Consider the following 20,403-nt stretch of genomic DNA (forward strand, 5'->3'; position numbering starts at 1 on the left):
GGTCTGAATATAAACTGTACTATTTTGATAGGAATGTTAGAAGTACCACATGACCCCTATTTCAGAAGCATCTTAAGTAAATTTTCAATATTTTCAGTTGATTATATAATAGTAATATTCATTAATTTATCTAAATGTTACCACACATATCCTAAATATACATAGTACAAGTCCCGGTATCTTTTAGTAATGTAAACTTATTGAAATGTATGTAAAATCAAAAATGACTTCTCTTAACCTTTTTACCCCCCCCTACCCCCCCCCCCCCGCCCCACCCCCTCCCAAAAATGAAGTAAAAAAACGAAAGCCGTATAAAACATTATAATTAATGGCTACGTGGCCACAAATTCTTAGTTACGAAAGCTTATGTCGCTAATATTTTAGCTGTATCTAAATCATAAAGTTTTTTTTTTGTTGTTGTTGTTTTTGATCATTAAAGTCAAATGAGTTAAACACTTTAATGCATTAATGATAACAATAAATTGCATCAACCTAGATTGTGTGCATTTAAAATATAGGGGAAAAACAGCTTTAAACGGCCTTTGGTTTACATTATATGAAACACAGAATACTTATCAGGTTGAATATTTCAATCTTTATGAAATTATACATATTCAAACAGTATCACACAGTATTATACAAAGGATTCCTTTGACCGTACTGCAGGCTTAGTCCAACGTAAGCGCGCACAAAGCTTTTTAATGACATCATTTCCGGAATGGTTTGAAGTCATCAAGACTTCAGTGCACTTATGCCGTAAAATACCAACTAACACAAAATGTTAAGCATACTATACAATGATCACATTTTCTCTTGTGGATGCGGCATGAAACTATTATCTCACTTGACTAAACAATTCTCCAATTTCTTTAGAATCGATGTCTATTACCAAATACAAATAATTCAGCATCAACAAAACGTAATGTTTTTACTCGATTGAGTGTACCGTTTGATGTCTTCATAATCCTTGATCGGTTCCACAGTGCACTTGTTGATACGGCACTCCACAGTGTGAGAGTAGTTCTGCACCCTCTCTACCAGCTCCCTCAAGCACCGCGCGGATATTGTCACAAGGAACAGGGTAACATTGGTGACAGAGGGTGGGAGGAGTAGTGGGTGATCACCGAGGGTTGTAAGTACGATCGTTATTTGTTTCAAATGATTCAGCTGGGGAAGTGTCTTACAAAATAAGCTAATGTTCTTAATACCCCAAATGGTGAACTTCATTAATTGCTCATATTTGTGTTCTAATGACTGTACAACACTACTTTCAACCTTTTCCGAAACACCATGTAACACCAACTCAACTAAACTATTCGTATTAATCGTGATATTGGATGGATATGACTCGTATATTTCCAAATATTGTAGACGGCAGCACGCTGAAAGGTCATACTGTCCAGCACGGACACGTATAGCCACACGGGTGAGAGTGTTCTTTGAGCTGATAAACAACGCCTGGAGCTCCTCCTCGCTGAACTCATCCTCATGTCCCCAGATAGTTATATGACGTAGCTGAGACTTGTTCATCGATATCAAGGTTTTTAAGGTTGACCAATCTCTAGTATTAGAATCAATATAAAGGCACATTAGTTCCAGTTGAATATTCTGTACATTGTTGGCCAATGCCTCTCTATAACCAGCACAAAGTGCTTGTTGTACTGTCTTACTCCAATTGTCGTACATCCATGTGACACATTTTTCACTTACAGCATTTGACATCATTGCAGACATATATTGTGCAACTTCTCTGTTTATACCGCACATGAACAAAAACACATGCGATACATCAGCCATTGAACTGTCCTTTAATGGGTAAACGATAGGTAAAAACTCCTGAACATCTTCATGAACTGCTGCATGATAACTGTGCACTGCAGCAAGGAATTCCTGTACAGTTTTGTGGATAAAAGAGAAACTCGATGATTTTCTAATTAAAGATTGCGACTTTGTTTCTCGCATGATACCCGATTTCAGAACGAACAGGAGCTCCTCTTGTGTCAAACAGTCAACATTTTGAAACACAAGGGATGACTTTCGATCCCTCGAAAACAATTTCTCGAACGCAAGCTGTGCCAGCTTCAATACAATATTGTAGTAGTTTTGTACATGTTTAGTTTGCTTAAAACATTTTAGCAACGGTGTGCATTCGGGCGAAACACTAAGCACAGGAAGCGATTTTCTCCCAAACATCATGTCCATCATGTATGCGTATATGTCACAAAAAGAAAATGATTCATGTACTCCCTCGAACCACAGACAAACTAGCAACAATACAATGATAGGAACTGAGAGTAGACGCACCAGTCTTCTTCTGGCAACAAATCGGATAAAATCAAGACATAATCTCTTGTCTGCTTCTTTTCCATTAAGGCAAACCAGCGTTTTCTGAACTAATAGCGGTGTGCTAGCTACTCCCTTTATTTCTAGGTATGCGTCTATTTTGGTGTCTTTAACGCGGTTTTGGGACAATCGCCAGGGTCTCGATGTAATCAACACAGTTGCATCTAACGTTTGCGATAAATGCGGGATAACTTTGTCTTCTAACGAACATGAACACTTTGTTTCAGTAGGATGCGACCATTCATCCAGCCCATCTGCTATGACGACGCACTTTCGGTTTGACAACACACTTATCATAGTGTCGTAGCCAGCGGCCATCTCATCTGGACGATAAATAATGTTGATCAGCTGATCTCGAATCATGTCGGACAGTTCGCAGGATTCACAGCAGTCCCGCAATTTAATGTGAAACATAAACTCGATGTCTCTAAGAGTGTCCTCATCTTGAAAAAGATCATACTTGGGTTTTGACAATAAATCACAAAATTCCTCCTCATGAGATCTTACAAACGATCGATCATCATCAGACAATGAATGGACTAATTCTTGAAATTCTCTTCGAACATTATATTTTCTTATTACCAAAGAGTTGCGATTAAACCAGTTCGTTGCTATTCTCTGATTTAAACCTTTTTTGTTCAATAGCGGCCGTTTAAGAGAAGTCTTCCCTTCTCTATCTTGGTCTAAACCCATTCCTCCAGCGTCTCTACACGACACGGAGAACTGTGCTGCCCACTTTATGGTGCACATAGCGGAAAATGAGGATTTCCCCATACCCGCCTCACCAACTACGAAAACGGTGTTGGCCAAACCCTTTTCTTTACAGAAAATCTGTTTGTAAGAGGAAATAGGAGAACCGTTTTGTTGTTGATCGTCTCCAAGTCTTCTGTGATCTTTCTCCTCGATCTTCGGAGGGACGTAAAACTTGTCCAGTCTCTCGTCCTTGTCCGACAGCAGGGGCGATATGGGCGCGCTGTTGAGCTGCTTCTGGTAATACTTGACTAGCCGTTGACGTAGATCTGTAAATAGCATAAGTATATATATATAACAAATAGCATGCATGTATATTCTCGCTGCAAATTAACGTTGCACTGGTAGTAAATGTTGATAAATGATACAAACTACTACAATTGTATATATTTACCACATTTTCTGTATTTAACCGAAATTAACCTGGCAAAACCAGAGCTATCACTGAGCGTGATTAAGACCCCCAAACGCCGCCATTACAGGAAATGGCAGTTAAATGACTTTGAGGTTGAGGTCTGCTTTCATTTTCGGATTGTCTTTTTTTTAAATTAAAAAGAACAAGAGGGCCATGATGGCCATAAAACGCTTACCTAAGCAAAGTGCCATAACTCTTTAATAAAGCATTAATAAAAATGTTGCAATTTAAACATATCTTTACTGATGAAGATGCCTTGTTTTATACTTTAAAGGGTCATGCAATGAAGCTACATGTAAATTTTCATTGAATTTGGCCTTGTAGTTTCAGAGATTTTTTAAAAGCAAAACAGTATGTCGGCCATTTTGTTGTTGTTGTTGCTGATCAATCTCAATGACTTGTTGTATTTTTGTAGACGGTCATGCAATGAAGCTTGCTGTAAAGTTTCAGTTCAGTGAATTTGGCCTCCAAGTTTCAGAGAAGATGTTTTTAAAGCAAAACAGGAAGTTGGCCAGATTGTTGTTATTGTTGATAAATCGCGACCCCTTGTTGTTTTATTGTAAAAGGTTACCAAAGGAAGCTTCCTGTAAAGATTCATTGAATTTGGACTAGTAGTTTTAGAGGAGATGTTTTTTAAAGCAAAACAAAAAGTTGGCCATTTTGTTGTTGTTGTTGTTGATCAATCTTGACAGCTTGTTGTATTTTTGTAAGTAATCACCCAAAGAAGCTTTCTGTAAAGGTTCATTGAATTTGGAGTGGTATTTTCAGAGGAGACCCCTTTTTGTATTATGTAGAGGGTCACCCAAGGAAGCTTCCTGTAAAGTTTGATTGAATTTGGACTGGTTGTTACTGAGGAGATGTGTTTAAAGCAAAACAGGAAGTCGGCCATTTTGTTGTTGTTGTTGATCAATCGTGAACCCTTTTTGTATATTTGTAGAGGGTCACCCAAGGAAGATTCCTGTAAAGTTTAATTGAATTTGGACTGTTAGTTTTAGAGAAGATGTTTTTTTAAAGCAAAACAGGAAGTTTGCCATTTTGTTGATGTTGCTGATCAATCGTGACCCCTTGATGTATTTTTTAAAGGGTCACCCAAGGAAGATTCATGTAAAGTTTAATTGAATTTGGACTGGTAGTTTTAGAGGAGATGTTTTTTAAAGCAAAACAGGAAGTTTGCCATTTTGTTGATGTTGTTGTTGTTGTTGATCAATCGTGACTCCTTGTTGTACTTTTGTAGAGGGTCACCCTAGGAAGCTTCCTGTAAAGTGTCATTGAATTTGGACTGTTAGTTTCACAGGAAATGCTTTTTAAAGCAAAACAGGATGTCGACCATTTTGTTGTTGTTGCTGTTAATCAATCGTGACCCCTGGTTGTATTTTTGTAGAAGGTCACCCAAGGAAGCTTCCTGTAAAGTTTCATTGAATATGGTCAAGTAGTTTCAGAGGAGAGGTTTTTTAAACAATTGTTGACGGGCGGATGGACAAACTGACGGACGGACGGACGAACGGACGAACTGACGGACGGGCGCCGGACAAAGACCGATCACAAATACTCACCTTGAGCACTTCATGCTCTGGTGAGCTAAAAACGTATGTTAATGTGCTGCAGTGTACAATCTTACATGGAAATTAACATATTGTTAACAATCGTAGAACACTAGAAATGTCCATAATAAAAAATTCAATTAAACCTGCTTTGTAAACATCAACTTGGTTCTTCCTTAAACGTCATTTTATATGCTATCACTGATAATGAAAATAGACAAAGGACAAGTACACTGTAAACAAATTAGTTTTAACGTCGTATTACTGCAGTATTGAGAGGAAATAAGTTGTATGTTACAACTGATTCATAATGATTTGAATTTCTGATTTTTTTCCATACAATTTTGTCCCTATAAATCAAGCGCATCTTGAACTGTCACTGGGAAACAAAATATCCCATACATCGCTACATTCCCATGTAAGTGTCAGCTTAATAAGTTGTATTGTATCAGTTTAATTGATTGTATTGAAAACAACTTATTCGTCGTCTATTATTAACTGTGATGATGCATGGCGGATTCGTTTCGTCAGCACTTGGCAATTATGAGTTACATCCAACACTAATGCGGAATCCATTCGAAACATTTACCTTGAAAAAATGGGATGTTCAAGTGGAAAACGGTCTGACTAACAGCAATTGTTTTAATTTTGATTGTATTTTGAGACCTTAAGCATAACCTAATGAACTGTCGATAAAACAAGAGTGCCAAATTTGCCCTAAATCGCCCACCTGATTAACAGAGGGTTAAATTATTGATCGGACAACATAATGGACGCCTACCTCCGTATGCCACATGTGAAACTATAATACTATATATATAATACCCCCCGTTTTTTAAACGGGCTTTTAAAGACATGGAAAATATGATTTTTTAAAGGACCATAACTCTTACAATATTTAAAGCTGCACTCTCACAGATATACCGTTTTTACAACTTTTTTTTTTTTGTCTTGGAAAGGGATATATCAGCGTAAATATCTACCAACCAATGATATAAGATTGCTGCCAAAAAATCAAATCGCAGATTGTCATATTTCCGTTCGAAAATTCATGTTTTATGGCTTAAACTGTTCCTAACGGTTTAAGAAAAATACATATAACATCAATTTTTTAACTTAAATAATTATATAAATCTGCAATCTATTTTTGTCAGCAGTCTTATATCACTGTTGTCCATACTTTTCATAAAAATTGTCTCGTTCCAAGACAAAAAAAAGTTCAATCTTATTTTTAGATATTTTGATACATGGTCACTTTAGGTACTTTTCTGTGAAAATATTCTGAAATCGAGTCAATGGTTGCATACATTGAAGAGTAGGCCAAGTCCTGGCGGTCATGAGTTTTATAAACAGCATGCGGGTAAAGGAACATTTCTGTTATGTTATTTTAAAATCGGATAAGGAGATTCTGAGTTGAAGGTTTGTGAAGTTATTTTTATAAAGACATATATAGAGAAAAGGGAGCCATGTCCCCTAGCAGCAAGGTTTTTTTACGAATCAACATGTGGTAATGGAATTCGATTCATGGTCACCTAAGTACCATTTGTTGAAACAAATATTCTGTTTGACTTGATCGTTAACAGCATACCTTAAATACTGGACATTCTTTAAAATAAAGATGTTTTCTAAATGAAAACGAAACTATAGATAATAGTTAAACATAGTAGAAAATATGCTGAGCTGTACCATTTTATCGTGAAGTCTGTAACCACCAACCACAACATTGTGTAATTCTTCTTATTGGAGACACAGATAACATTATTTAATATGCTCTATTTATGGCTGGCTGCGTAGTCTCTTTTTGGATTTTTTAACAACGCTTTCTTTATCTCGAACTCTCCGAGTCTCGAGGTATTTAAGCCGATCCATGTGAGTTCGAGCCAACGGGTTTCGACTATAAAAAAAACTTATCGAAATACAGTCGAACCCGTTGGTTCGAACTCACATGGATCGGCTTAAATACCTGGAAAATCGGAAAGTTCGAGCCAAGCGGAAATGCTTAACTGCAGATTTTAAGCAATCTGTCCTTAAATACAGATCAAGTAAATGTCAATCTGTATAACATTATCGAAGTACATATATTACTCATGCTTGTTCGGTTTTATTTTTTTCTTCAGTATAAGACACTTACCTTCTCTTTGTTCCGCCTCTGACAGGGTAGAAACAGCTTTTATTTTCTGCAAGGCCTCTTCCAACTCCCGTTTACCAACTTGAACAGTGTCTCTACTCTTTGCCACTGCGTCTTCAATCTCGAGTTTCCCTCTCTTTGTGACTACCTTAGCAGTTGTCATTGCATCTTCTAATTGACGCTTCCCCTGCGTCACAACGCCGTCTAGATTGCGTTTTCCTGTTTTAATTGCATCTTCGAATTGAAGCTTCCCCTGTGACACAACGCCTTCTATATCTTTCTTTCCTATTTCCGCAGTCTCCGCTAACTGACGTTTGCCAGATTCTATGGCAGTCTTACCCTGCAACACAACGCCTTCTATATCTTTCTTCCCTATTTCCGCAGTCTCCGCTAACTGACGTTTGCCAGATTCTATGCCAGCTTCTACCGTCGCTCTAGCTTCTTCTAGTAGTTCACGTACTTCTTCAGTCGTTATTGGAAGTTTGCCTTTTTCAAGCTGTAAACCAGAGTGTTGGTCTTTATATTTTATGTATTTAAAAAGTAACATTACAGCTAAATAACTTATTTAAAACTATACTCTATAACAATGCGTCAATATATGCTTCCTTAACAAGCTGTTATATAGAACTATTAAATAGTAGGTTAAGTAATGACATAAATATTTTAAAGAATAATGTATTTTAATATATCGTGTATATTTGCTTTTCGGACAGAAAAACAATTCAATAAAGAGCATTTTAACTTTTTCAAAAACCTTGTTGCGCTCTGTGTGTCAAATAAACACAAACATTAACCTGTTGCAGTTTAAGAACAGCTTGCTGGGCATCCATGTCACTGGCCAGAAATGTAGAGTCTGTCAGAAGCGTATTCAGAGTGGCGAAGTAGTCAGCCAGGTCTGTGTCTGTCAACTTCAGATCCGGGGAATGGCGAATATTACGGCCTATCACACGTGCCTAAAATGGAAAAATATGTAAAAAAATAGTAATTATAATATGTAATAAATACCGAATATTCAAGATGGTTGTGTAAAACTATTATATGTTCCCATTGACTAAAAGGGGCCACAGCCCACATTCATATGTAATTTTAGGTTTGTGTTTGATAAAGTGCTTTCTTCATGTATATATAATAATGGTCCAAATATAAAGCATCATAGATAAGTGTTCTATTAATTCTAATCATTTTGCTTCTTTAAACGTTAACACACAAACCATATCTGTATCAAACAAAAGCATCGTAAAATAATATTCGTACTTGTACGAGTGCAGCTTATATAATGCAAATTACAGTCAAAGGCCAGATTTCCTTTAGCCAAAATTCTTAAAAAATATGCTTATTTTAATTCACTGGCAGAAATATCGTGTGTATGTATTACCTCAGTTAAGGCGTTGGGTTGGTTGCCAATAGAGAACGACATACGCTGTTGGAACTCTGTACAGTTGATCATAACGCTTATGATACCATTGAAGTCTGTCTCGTCGTATGACGTCACATCGTGATAGCCGTCAGGTGGCATAAAGCATTTGGCTACTTGCCAATGGTTCGTACACCATTGGTCGGCTTTGGTATTCTTCCAGGACGGTCCACTATATCTGTGGACAGCGCATATTCCATCCCGAAAATCTTCACATATCTGTAAGAGGCAAGGTCGGTGTATCTTAAATGGAGTGTTGTGGTACTTGCAGTTGCGCGGATGTGAGCAAAGTCCTCTTGTTGGACAAGGCAAGACATGTTCTGTCAGACAAAGGCTGCATGTTGTTCCAGCAGCGAGGTGCCTGGCATGGAGGACTGAAGAGTGGATATTTTGCTGAACGCGATGCGATTCCCCTTCAACGAGGCCTCGTAGTCCGGTCTTGGTGATCCTGAGGGCGAGGGATCCTTTTAGCCAGTTCTGGTTATCCTTTTCCTTAAGGATGTCTTTGTACGAAGCCATTTTGTTCTAAACGCGTGCTGACACGTTAGTGAAGTCAATCTGACTCCACTCGGTCTGATGTTGCAGGAATCGCTGGAATTACCTGAAGGTTACAAGATACAATAAAAAATGTGTGTTTTGTTGAAGCGAAATAATGAAATATGTTCATGCAGTAAATTTACTTAACAGATATATTGTCACAAAATTTTCGCCTGAGTTCTGTTAACAAATAAACACAATTAGAATATTTATTTATTCGCGTTACTCTTAAATGAAACACATAACTCAAAACATCAAAAATAGGCAGTATTCTCAAATAAAGTAAAGGTGAAAAGGGCTGTGAACAAACTGGATCTTTTTTTTCTTGCATACCGGACGTCATTCGGAACTCCTCGGCCATTTTTATCGAAAATAACCTCGGATATATGCCGTACATTAGTTGAAGTAGTTCGTATGTTTTTAATTACATCATTAATTAAATGAAGTGTTTAGCTTGTATTTATTGATCTAAGTTGAAATTGATTGCCAGTGAAGTGTATTATTGCAAACATAGTTAAGATTACCGCGAATTAAGTCATTAAGTTTAACTGCTAAATTAAATAACTACGCGATCTACTTGCAGCGGATATAAACATATCGATTTCTAAGGAGGTAAACCGTCCAAATACATCCGAGGCTGTTTTCGATACAAATGGCCGAGACGTTCCGAATGCCGGACGTGGTTTTCCAGTCATGTGACCGGTGCTTGAAAAACCCGTCTTACACCCCAAATGTAAGATGAGTCACGCGTAACAACGCAATTTTTATAGTATGGTTCATGGAAAGTATATTATGCCAATTGAATCAAATATTTAAGTATGCAGGACTTTAAATTATAATTGAAAATCAATAATCGTTAAAAATGCGCTTCATCAAGCCAGCAAACAACGTCGCACGTGCATTTTGGTGAAATGTACAAACTTGCGTGTTATACGTCAATTTCTCCACAAGTTGATATTTTAAGATATGCATGAAAACATTAGATATCCATATAGTTGATTATATGTATCTATCATGTGTTTCCGGTGCGGATAGAAAAATCCGACCCTCGGGCACGCTGCGTGGTCCGTAATTCGGCAAGCCGCGTTAGCCGCTTACGCGCTTGCCCTCGGGTCGGATTTTTCCATCTGTACCGGAAACACATGATAGATACTTATAAATCTACTATAGCATCTTGTTTTATTTAAAGAATGTAATGTTAATGCATTTTAATACTTTTTGTCAACCTGATTCACTGATGTGTTTTGAAATGTTGAAAAAAAACTTTCGATGTTTCAGACTCCACCCATTTTGAACACCCCAATTGCATACCATACCCCGATTGAATGCAACATGTCGATTTTATTCCTTAAATATGTCAAATAAAGATATTCATCTTGATAAAATATGTAGGCTGCATGATTGGGAAAACATATCTTAAGTGTAGTTGTAATACTTTATATTAAATTTGTAAGTATTTGCTGAGACAATGACTTAATATGTGTGCTTACATATAATAAACATAACATCCAGTCGAATATAAACATTGCCAAGTTCGGAGAAATCCGGTGAAGCAATTGTGCCTATCAGTGGCGGATCTACCGGGGCACGGAGGGCCCATGCCCCCCCCCCCCGGGCCGGCAATAATGGTTTGTTTTGCACATCTTTATTGAATTAACTGTACAAATAAGTTGTTTAAATACAATTTAAATTTTATATAAGCATTTGGGCAAATAAACGATTGAACCTGATTATCGAGTATAATATAGTATACGAAAAGTACAAAGTCTCTTGAAAATGACATCGGGGCCCGAACATTCGATAAAAAAAATCGGCACCGGATTTTACACAGACAGCTGATCAAAAGTAGATACATATGACTGCGGTTATACTCGTAAGTTTACTGTTTTCAGAATAAATCATATACCAGAAATATAAGTTGTTTTAAACTGTTAACATGTGCACATGTTCGTCATTGCCTTTAATAATGGCATTGTGTGTCAACAAGAGATGTGTGTTTATGACGTGCATTTAACAAGTTTTAATTCAAAACGTTGCCGCCTTGAAACTTTCCATTTCGGTCTTTATTATTGTCTAGTTCTCGGAATTATGTTAGAGCCTTTGTAAATTAATACAAAATTTATTATTTTAAACCATTTTGGAATGTGTTTTTACTTCAGTTAACTTAAATAACAATGACATCCGAGGTACCAACAGTATCGTTAAGTGCAATCAATATACTGTAGGTTTATATATAGCATTTATTCTACGGCATATATTTGTGTGTCTCAGCTGGACGAGTGGTTAACGACATAACCTGTTGATCCGTCGACACTGGTTCGATTCCCCAAACCAGTTTGATATCTTTGTTATTTTTTGAAAGGTTTATCTAAGATCAGCAAATGCTATCTGTTTAATTCAATTGATCTGCCAAACATCATTGACAATGAAGACAAATGTTAATTCCATGTCATTATATGATTTAAACAATGCATTCAAAAAAAGTTTGATATGTTTATAATTAGTTGTGCCCCCCCCATATAGAATGTCCTGAAACCGCCACTGCTTATAGCTATATCGAATTTGTATTTTTTATTCTTATCTGCCTTTCTCTTGCAATGCGTCCGAGAGATAAATAAGTGCTAAAATAGCGTAACTTAACACTTCTATTGCACTGAGAGGAGAAATCGATAAAATAAACATGTATAACAAACTTAAATTTTGACTGATACACCTTTAACTACTTACTTAATAATGCATTTATGGAAAATATTAATGACTCAGATAACAAGATTTTTACCGTGCATTTAATAGCTGAAAACGCACAAATATTAAATGATTGGTAAATGCTAAAATTTTTACTGCGTTCTACTATAGTCTCACATGGTAGAAATACTGTGTTTTATGCTCATGTATTTAAAATTAAACACGGTATCCTTTATCTGAATCATTGTTTTCGACAATTATTAATCCTTTTTGGAATATTAAAACAAAATAAGTGATTGTGGTAAATCTTATCTCGGAGTAAGAGTGCATCTTTAGGTAGGATGGATGTTTGAGAACCATCGTGTAAAGATTCAATGCAATGCATCGAATTGTTGCTGAGATAACTTATATGTGCTAACAAGCAAACATTTAATTGAAATGTATAAGCTTACGGCTGAACTATAAGTTTCGTTTCGATATCAGATTCTGTCTCAAATGTGCTTACATGCGAACCCTTAACCAAGGTTTGACGTCAACGCCAATGGTATGTAGTATCGCTCTCATTTTCTTTAAGCCAGTCGAGCTGAAAAAGACACTTAAGGTTAGTCGAACACAAATAAATAGTATTCAATCATTAATATCCATTGTCTAAAACAAAATTATGATGAAAATAAGCAAGATTTTTATAACATTATTCACATATCATTCTGCTACTAAAAATAAGTATCGCAATAAGCGATACGCGATGGAAGTATTGCGATGCAATTTTCGTCTCAACACATATTCATCCCTTATTTGGATGCAAGTGTAATATGTTACTGTTATTTATTTGTGACGTCGTTTGTCTCTCATTCAGTGTTTGTTAGGCCTTCGCTTTCATTATTGACCACAGGGCCTGTCCCTGTAGTTGTAACGTTGTTTGTCTCTCATTCAGTGTTTGTTAGGCCTTCGCTTTCATTATTGACCACAGGGCCTGTCCCTGTAGTTGTAACGTTGTTTGTCTCTCATTCAGTGTTTGTTAGGCCTTCGCTTTCATTATTGACCACAGGGCCTGTCCCTGTAGTTGTAACGTTGTTTGTCTCTCATTCAGTGTTTGTTAGGCCTTCGCTTTCATTATTGACCACAGGGCCTGTCCCTGTAGTTGTAACGTTGTTTGTCTCTCATTCAGTGTTTGTTAGGCCTTCGCTTTCATTATTGACCACAGGGCCTGTCCCTGTAGTTGTAACGTTGTTTGTCTCTCATTCAGTGTTTGTTAGGCCTTCGCTTTCATTATTGACCACTGGGCCTGTCCCTGTAGTTGTAACGTTGTTTGTCTCTCATTCAGTGTTTGTTAGGCCTTCGCTTTCATTATTGACCACTGGGCCTGTCCCTGTAGTTGTAACGTTGTTTGTCTCTCATTCAGTGTTTGTTAGGCCTTCGCTTTCATTATTGACCACTGGGCCTGTCCCTGTAGTTGTAACGTTGTTTGTCTCTCATTCAGTGTTTGTTAGGCCTTCGCTTTCATTATTGACCACAGGGCCTGTCCCTGTAGTTGTAACGTTGTTTGTCTCTCATTCAGTGTTTGTTAGGCCTTCGCTTTCATTATTGACCACTGGGCCTGTCCCTGTAGTTGTAACGTTGTTTGTCTCTCATTCAGTGTTTGTTAGGCCTTCGCTTTCATTATTGACCACTGGGCCTGTCCCTGTAGTTGTAACGTTGTTTGTCTCTCATTCAGTGTTTGTTAGGCCTTCGCTTTCATTATTGACCACAGGGCCTGTCCCTGTAGTTGTAACGTTGTTTGTCTCTCATTCAGTGTTTGTTAGGCCTTCGCTTTCATTATTGACCACAGGGCCTGTCCCTGTAGTTGTAACGTTGTTTGTCTCTCATTCAGTGTTTGTTAGGCCTTCGCTTTCATTATTGACCACTGGGCCTGTCCCTGTAGTTGTAACGTTGTTTGTCTCTCATTCAGTGTTTGTTAGGCCTTCGCTTTCATTATTGACCACTGGGCCTGTCCCTGTAGTTGTAACGTTGTTTGTCTCTCATTCAGTGTTTGTTAGGCCTTCGCTTTCATTTTTGACCACTGGGCCTGTCCCTGTAGTTGTAACGTTGTTTGTCTCTCATTCAGTGTTTGTTAGGCCTTCGCTTTCATTATTGACCACTGGGCCTGTCCCTGTAGTTGTCATTGCATTACTTACAGATGTATATCAGAAAAGCTATTAAGCTTGTACAATTGTTCTAATATTAATTTCAATAAATTCTTGTTAATCAGAATATGAATATTTTTGTTCAGTTTTGAAACAATAAAAAAACTGTATTTGAATTGAAACAAGATGAACATATTTGACACATAAATGTGCAAAAGTCACACGAAAGATCCCATTGAAAAGATAGCCTTTAGAACATGTATATAACAAATGTGCATGGCGACCACGACAAACAAAAACACGAATAAGATACTGCAAAATTGAGTGGATGTCAACTCGTGTCTGTTAGACTTTTAAAGGTACTTGCTCATGTTTTTGGACCAAAAATGAGTATTCCTGGTAATGCATCTTAACACTATTATTAAATTCTTATTTTACTCTATGATATCAAAATTGTAGAAACAAAATAAAAGTTAAAACAAGAGATGTCACAATTTGTGACGAACGCCCCCGAATTTGTCATCGACCTATGAAGGGCAAGTAAATGAAAAAAAAAATCCCAGACCACCTATCCTCTATGTCCTTGTATGCAACATTCCATAGCAAATAAACACTAAGTGTGACCTTTACCGTAGAGGTAGGGACACGGGTCTTGCCAAGACACGTCATTTTGCAGGTCGAACACATGTGGCAAGTTGTTTTAAAATATGTCCATACAGGAAAAGGAAATTGAGCCATATACACAGACGTACAAATGAACGGACGGACGGACGGTGTGATTCTAATAGGCTCAACTTTCATGGCATAAACAAGAATATTGGTTTTAGTGGGTTGCGAACTCATGCTGGTAAAGTCCAGAAAAAAATAAGAAAACCGATGCCTTCACCACTATGCCACCAGGACTGATACAAATGTGATAGATGTTTTTAACTTTTAAAATACATTGATAACATCACATTATTATATCAATCAATCACACAACAACAAAGCCGTATTCAAGTGACCACTTGCTTTATTAACACTCATGTTAATTGTGGACTTCAAAGACGATATTTTAACAAATATCAACATTTGCTGAAGGGTCCCGGCTTTTGGTATCCTAGTTTTTACACTCCTTATGATTTGCCACACTTTATTTCGTCATAATTTTTTTTTATTTAACATAACATGAGCGAGTCCCATTAATCTATATTGAAAGGAATTGAAGGTTGAATGGACTTCAATAACCTTTGCTTGGGATTATTGTGTACAATACGTTAATGCTGCAGTGTATTGGGGAGGGAAGGAAATGAATTAATTTGGATTAAAAATTTTTTTATATATATTTAGCATGCCATATCAATGCCTTTGAAAAACACTGTTTTAATAAGCAAGAGAGACGAATGTGACACAATACGTCCTAGTTTGAGGACACCAAGTTTGGTGATAAATGGTTGTACGTTAAGCCAACTTTAGAGAGCTTTCACTGTAAATACAGTTTTTGACTGAGGCGACATGGCTGTTTATCAAATCTGACCAAGACATTCTGGAGTGACTGAGGCGACATGGCTGGATATCAAACCTGACCGAGACTTTCTGCCAATACACATTCTGACCAAATTTGTGATGATTGGACAAAGGATTCTAAAATTATTGATCGGACAAGACCGATTTTAGGCGAAACAGGCGTATAAAACAGGGTTATCATTTAGGTAGCGAGAAAAATCGGCCAAATACCAAATCGGTCCCTGAAACTTTTCGGCCCTGCCATTTTGACCCCTTATAAATATTAACTCGAGAATTTTCACCACTTACTTACAGAGACAAGCCGGCCCTTTATTTCTTTTTTTTTAAACTAGCACAGGAGTTTAAATTCTATTTCAATAGCAGATGATTTAAATTTCAGCAAAAAATATATATTCATGAAAATATCAATAAAATATCGGAGGAAACAAACGTATAATATTAAACTTTTTAGTATTTTTAAATAAATATACATAAATATAATGAAATACGTTATTTTAAAATGTGTCCATACAAGAGAAAGTTACAGTACGGACAAGAGTAATTGAGTCCGAAACAAGAACGGACGGACGGACGGACGGACGGACGGACAGTACGCTTTTAATATGCCCACTCTTTGGGGCATAATAAAATTTTAAACACAAAACATATTTATACTTTTTAACAAATATATATTTTTTAATAATAATAAAGGCCTAAAGGTATGCGTTATTCGGAGCCTAATGTCTACAGGATTGGGCCGATTTGGTAAGGGAACGAAAAGTTTCATTTTCCAACTAGGGGCCAATTTGGTAAGGGGCCGAAATGTTTCATGTTTCAACTAGGGGCTGATTTGGTAAGGGTCCGAAAAGTCTCATGTTTCAACTAGGGCCGATTTGGTAAGAGACTGATATGTCTGGGATCCATAATTTACTCCCAGCATTAATTTAAACTTCTAGTATAATTGTAATTTAGTATCATGATGATGTAGACTTCCGTATAATGCTAACAATCCTTCTAATATAGAATATGAAAAATATCCAAAAGAAGTTCAAATACATACTAGTATATTTTATTGTTTGCAATTGTTTTTATTGAATAATAACTCAAATGTTTTGTTATTCTAATTCAACTTTCGATTTCCCTAAACTACAATATAGTATTAGTTGTACATTATACGTGTAGGGAAATCGAAAGTTAAATTAGCATAACAAAACATTTTAATCACTTTATTCACTTTTAGAATTTCACAAAACGCTTCACTGCACTTTTTATTATAATGTAACATGATTATGCTTACTCGGCTACATAAGTCAATTGTATTAATTACTCTTACACCTATTTTATTTAGGATAACTGAATATAAACGAAAACGGAAGTATAATTTAGGTTTAATAATTTTTATCGTATTTGATGACCCATCTAAAGACGATTTAATGTTATTAAATCTAACAATATATTTCATTACTTTGCTTTAGGCAATTGCAAACTGTAACTGAAGAAAACGATTAAATTTACCTTAAAATTACTTCTTATCCCCCATAGTTTGGAGTATTTTCTCGGTCGGTATGAGGTAACTTCCTTAGTAACTGAGTAACTGAGTAACTAGGTAACCGCTCGCTTCGGGTGGTGCTAAAACCCGGTATCCGGTACCCGGTATCACTTTCTGATACCGGATTATATTGATACCGGGCTGAGTGATACTGGGTTATTATCAGATGATAAATCCCGTTATCAAATGGTCCGTTATTAATTGTCTTTTGAGGATATGTTTAACGATCGCTGGTTTTGTAGGCATATTATATGACATAGTTTTTATTGTACCTGGATTGTTTAATTGTTTTTGTAATAAAGTTATAACTTTTTTGCGAAGTGCAAAGTAATACATTCAACCGATTTAAAGTGTTTCTTATTTTATATTTTATGTATCTTTGAAATAGCACGAAAGGCGAATGACAAAAACAAAACAACACAGAAACAATAACATATATAAATAAGTATTTGTTTATTATTATATAGAAGTGCAATATGCATTTTCAATTTATATACGATACAAGCAAATATCTAATTTTAAGACTCATGGATTTCACAAACATACTATGAAAAATATAACCAGGTAACCAACATAATGAAACATCGTTTTGATAATAGCGTGAACCAACGTATTTTGTTATTTATATTTCTTAAATTAACAATACAGGATCATTTTTCCATCAAGTCAGTATTACAAACATGTACATTTAATGATGCTGTATACCGCGTTTGCGAAAACAACTGAATGCCACTTAAATTGTTTGTGTATTTGCAGGCGACACATGCCGCGCCTTTTTCCGGATTTAATTCCAACACATTTGTTCTGATACCACTTTTTGCACCGTTTATTTTCACAACTGACCATATTGTCAATATAATCTGGCATGTGGCATAAACATCATGTCTTAATATTTAACGATTGAGGTACTACCAGAAAGATGTCGTTCTTGCTTTGTTTTCTAATTTTGGAAAGGGTTTTTTATTTTCCAAACAGTTAAGTACTGGATTTGTAGGTTTAATTTTATATTAACATTTGCTCCCAAACTGTCTACTAAATATACGCAATCATTGTCATCTTGGAAGCTTAATTGTAAACCTTGCAGTTGCCATCAAAATAAATTTGTACTGAAGAAAATTGCGCATCGTGCATATTTTTGTCTGGGTAAAATAAGCGAGGGAGCAAGAAGTGGATAAATACTTAACTTCTTGCGTGTGTACAACTTGTTGTGCGCGTGCAGCATTTTGGAAAAATAAAAAGTTGCAAGGGTTCCTGTATTTATCCATCACTATGCGTTAATAACCATTTATCAAGTGATACGTCTGTCATCCTTTCTACAGTTTGATGAGGACTTCTTACAATTATATTTTCTTCAAATTATGTTTGAAGTTTGCTACCATTCTTGTTTACATATGTTTTACTGTTTATGTATGATGAACTGTATTAGTCGGAATAACATGATTTCGGTTCATACTTATAACGCTTTATTCGGGACAACTTCAGACTGTTCGTGTTCGTCTTGAAAATAGTTTGTGTTTCAAATCGTACTTGATTGTGTATGATATACACGCGTCATATCAATACTTTTGATAAGCAATATCATTATACAATTGGGTTGGGCCACAATTTTTAACAACATGTACATCAAAATGGTTGTCCGGGTACCTCCGAGAGGCCACTCAATTCATTGAATGCTCCATAATTTGTATATTATCTCATGGGTAGTTAAGCCCAGCTTTTGGCTTTATTGGACTGTGCTACCGCAAAAAGTTGCTGAAACCTTCGTGAAATTGATGGACAACTCCTACAACTGTCTTCATTCCATAATAATGAGTATTGTAGTTTATAAATATAAACTAGCTACTCGGTCTATATGTTTTAATATTTCATATAATGTTCAAGTGCCTTGATGTGTTGCATTCAGTACTACGGTGAATCATACAAAGTTAAGTAAAAGTGTCCAGCCTGCTAATGTTAGAATGTTGTCTACAACTGCGTGTTGAAAATGGAAATAAACATCTGTGCTAAAGATTTAAGACCAGTACATGCTTTGAAAACAACGAATGTCTTACATGCATAATGCAGTTTATGTCAGATGTAAGCATTGATTGTAATTAAGTACAATAGTTTGGTTAATATAGAACCTGCTAACATAACACAAGCGAGCCAGATTGGCCCTATATCGCTCATCTGAGTGGTTCTTAAGTTTATGGTTGGACAACACAGTGGACGCCGCCAATACCGAAAATCGGGCTAATGGTTTCTGAAAAGAAGATATTCCAATTTTTCCTTTAGATATAAAGTGGTGGCTAGCTCATGGAAACCACGACCGATTATGGTCAAGTTCCATTATTGTTCAGATAGAAAAAATGAGAAAGTTAACAAAATTATGCAGAAAAGGACGATATCAAAGATACAGAGCGGGCATACAACCACCTTAATATATCAGGGATGATAGGTAAACATCATACATATTAAGAAAGAAGATGAAAGGAAAGTAAAACGGAAAGAACTTATTCATTAATGGTGAAGTCTACAACAGACCGGTTTCTTTGAAAGACGGACACGCAAGCCGAAGGATGGTAGCCGAGATGAAAAACACTGGTGATTACATATTTGGGGTAGAGAAGAGTGATATTCAAATTATGTCATTAAAAACATTTGGACTTGGTAAAAAGTGTTTTGGCACGTACGTTTTGGCCTCTGCATGTGATGACGTCATACTGATTTTTACAGAGACATGGCTTTTAGAAAAACAATTTTTTTAGACATTAGGATTTTTCACCATAGACTTTTATTTGGTACTTAATTTAAAAATACAAAACAAAGCTGATGAAGCTAAAGCTTAAATAAGAAATAAGCTAAAATCTATTGAAAAACAAACTGGTTTGTTGTGGGTTAAATAGTTTTAATGTATTTTGCCACCAAGAAATTAATCTGTTTTGAAACAATTAAATATAAACTGTTTCGATCTGTCTTATAATGTTTTTCAATAGCAAAGTATCGGATTAACTGCATTGTGCGATAATACATAAGATATATTAGGAAAGTATTCGAAAACGATAGGTACCTGCGCAGTGGATTTTTGCAGCAACTTTGTTCATTGTTGTTGTTCATGTTGTTATTGTTGTTGATGACGATGATGATGATGATGATGATGATGATGATGATGATGATGATGATGACGATGATGATGATGGGGAATATGTATATAATAAAAACAAATCTGGTTATCTTCTATTAGTATAATACGTTTCGAACAGAAAAGGTCATATAGAAGAAATGTCTCATTGAAAATTTCCATTTAAGGTAACGCATATCCGGATTCAATAACAAGGCGAAATCATATTAATCAATAGAGCATGTTAAACGTACGTCCTGTCTTCAAACTATCCTGCCATGGGACTGTAATTTAATACGTCTTTGTGTAAGATACACATGCAATTGAATTCCA

At 36.1% G+C, this 20,403-nt stretch overlaps 1 protein-coding gene across 1 annotated transcript; it reads right to left on the bottom strand.

Moving 5' to 3' along the window:
* Nucleotides 1-289: 289 nt before the first annotated feature.
* LOC128233372 (uncharacterized) lies at nt 290-17,011 on the bottom strand. The gene is made up of 6 exons (XM_052947020.1): nt 16,937-17,011; nt 12,319-12,396; nt 8,553-9,192; nt 7,972-8,130; nt 7,181-7,673; nt 290-3,362 (listed from the first exon to the last, which is right to left on the bottom strand). Exons 3-6 carry the CDS (start codon nt 9,108-9,110, stop codon nt 910-912), a joined length of 3,663 nt encoding a protein of 1,220 aa, XP_052802980.1. The 5' UTR covers nt 9,111-9,192; nt 12,319-12,396; nt 16,937-17,011; the 3' UTR covers nt 290-909.
* Between the last annotated feature and the right edge of the window lie 3,392 nt (nt 17,012-20,403).

The sequence above is a fragment of the Mya arenaria genome, chromosome 5, assembly GCF_026914265.1.
Source record: "Mya arenaria isolate MELC-2E11 chromosome 5, ASM2691426v1".
Classification (NCBI taxonomy): Eukaryota; Metazoa; Mollusca; class Bivalvia; order Myida; family Myidae; genus Mya; species Mya arenaria.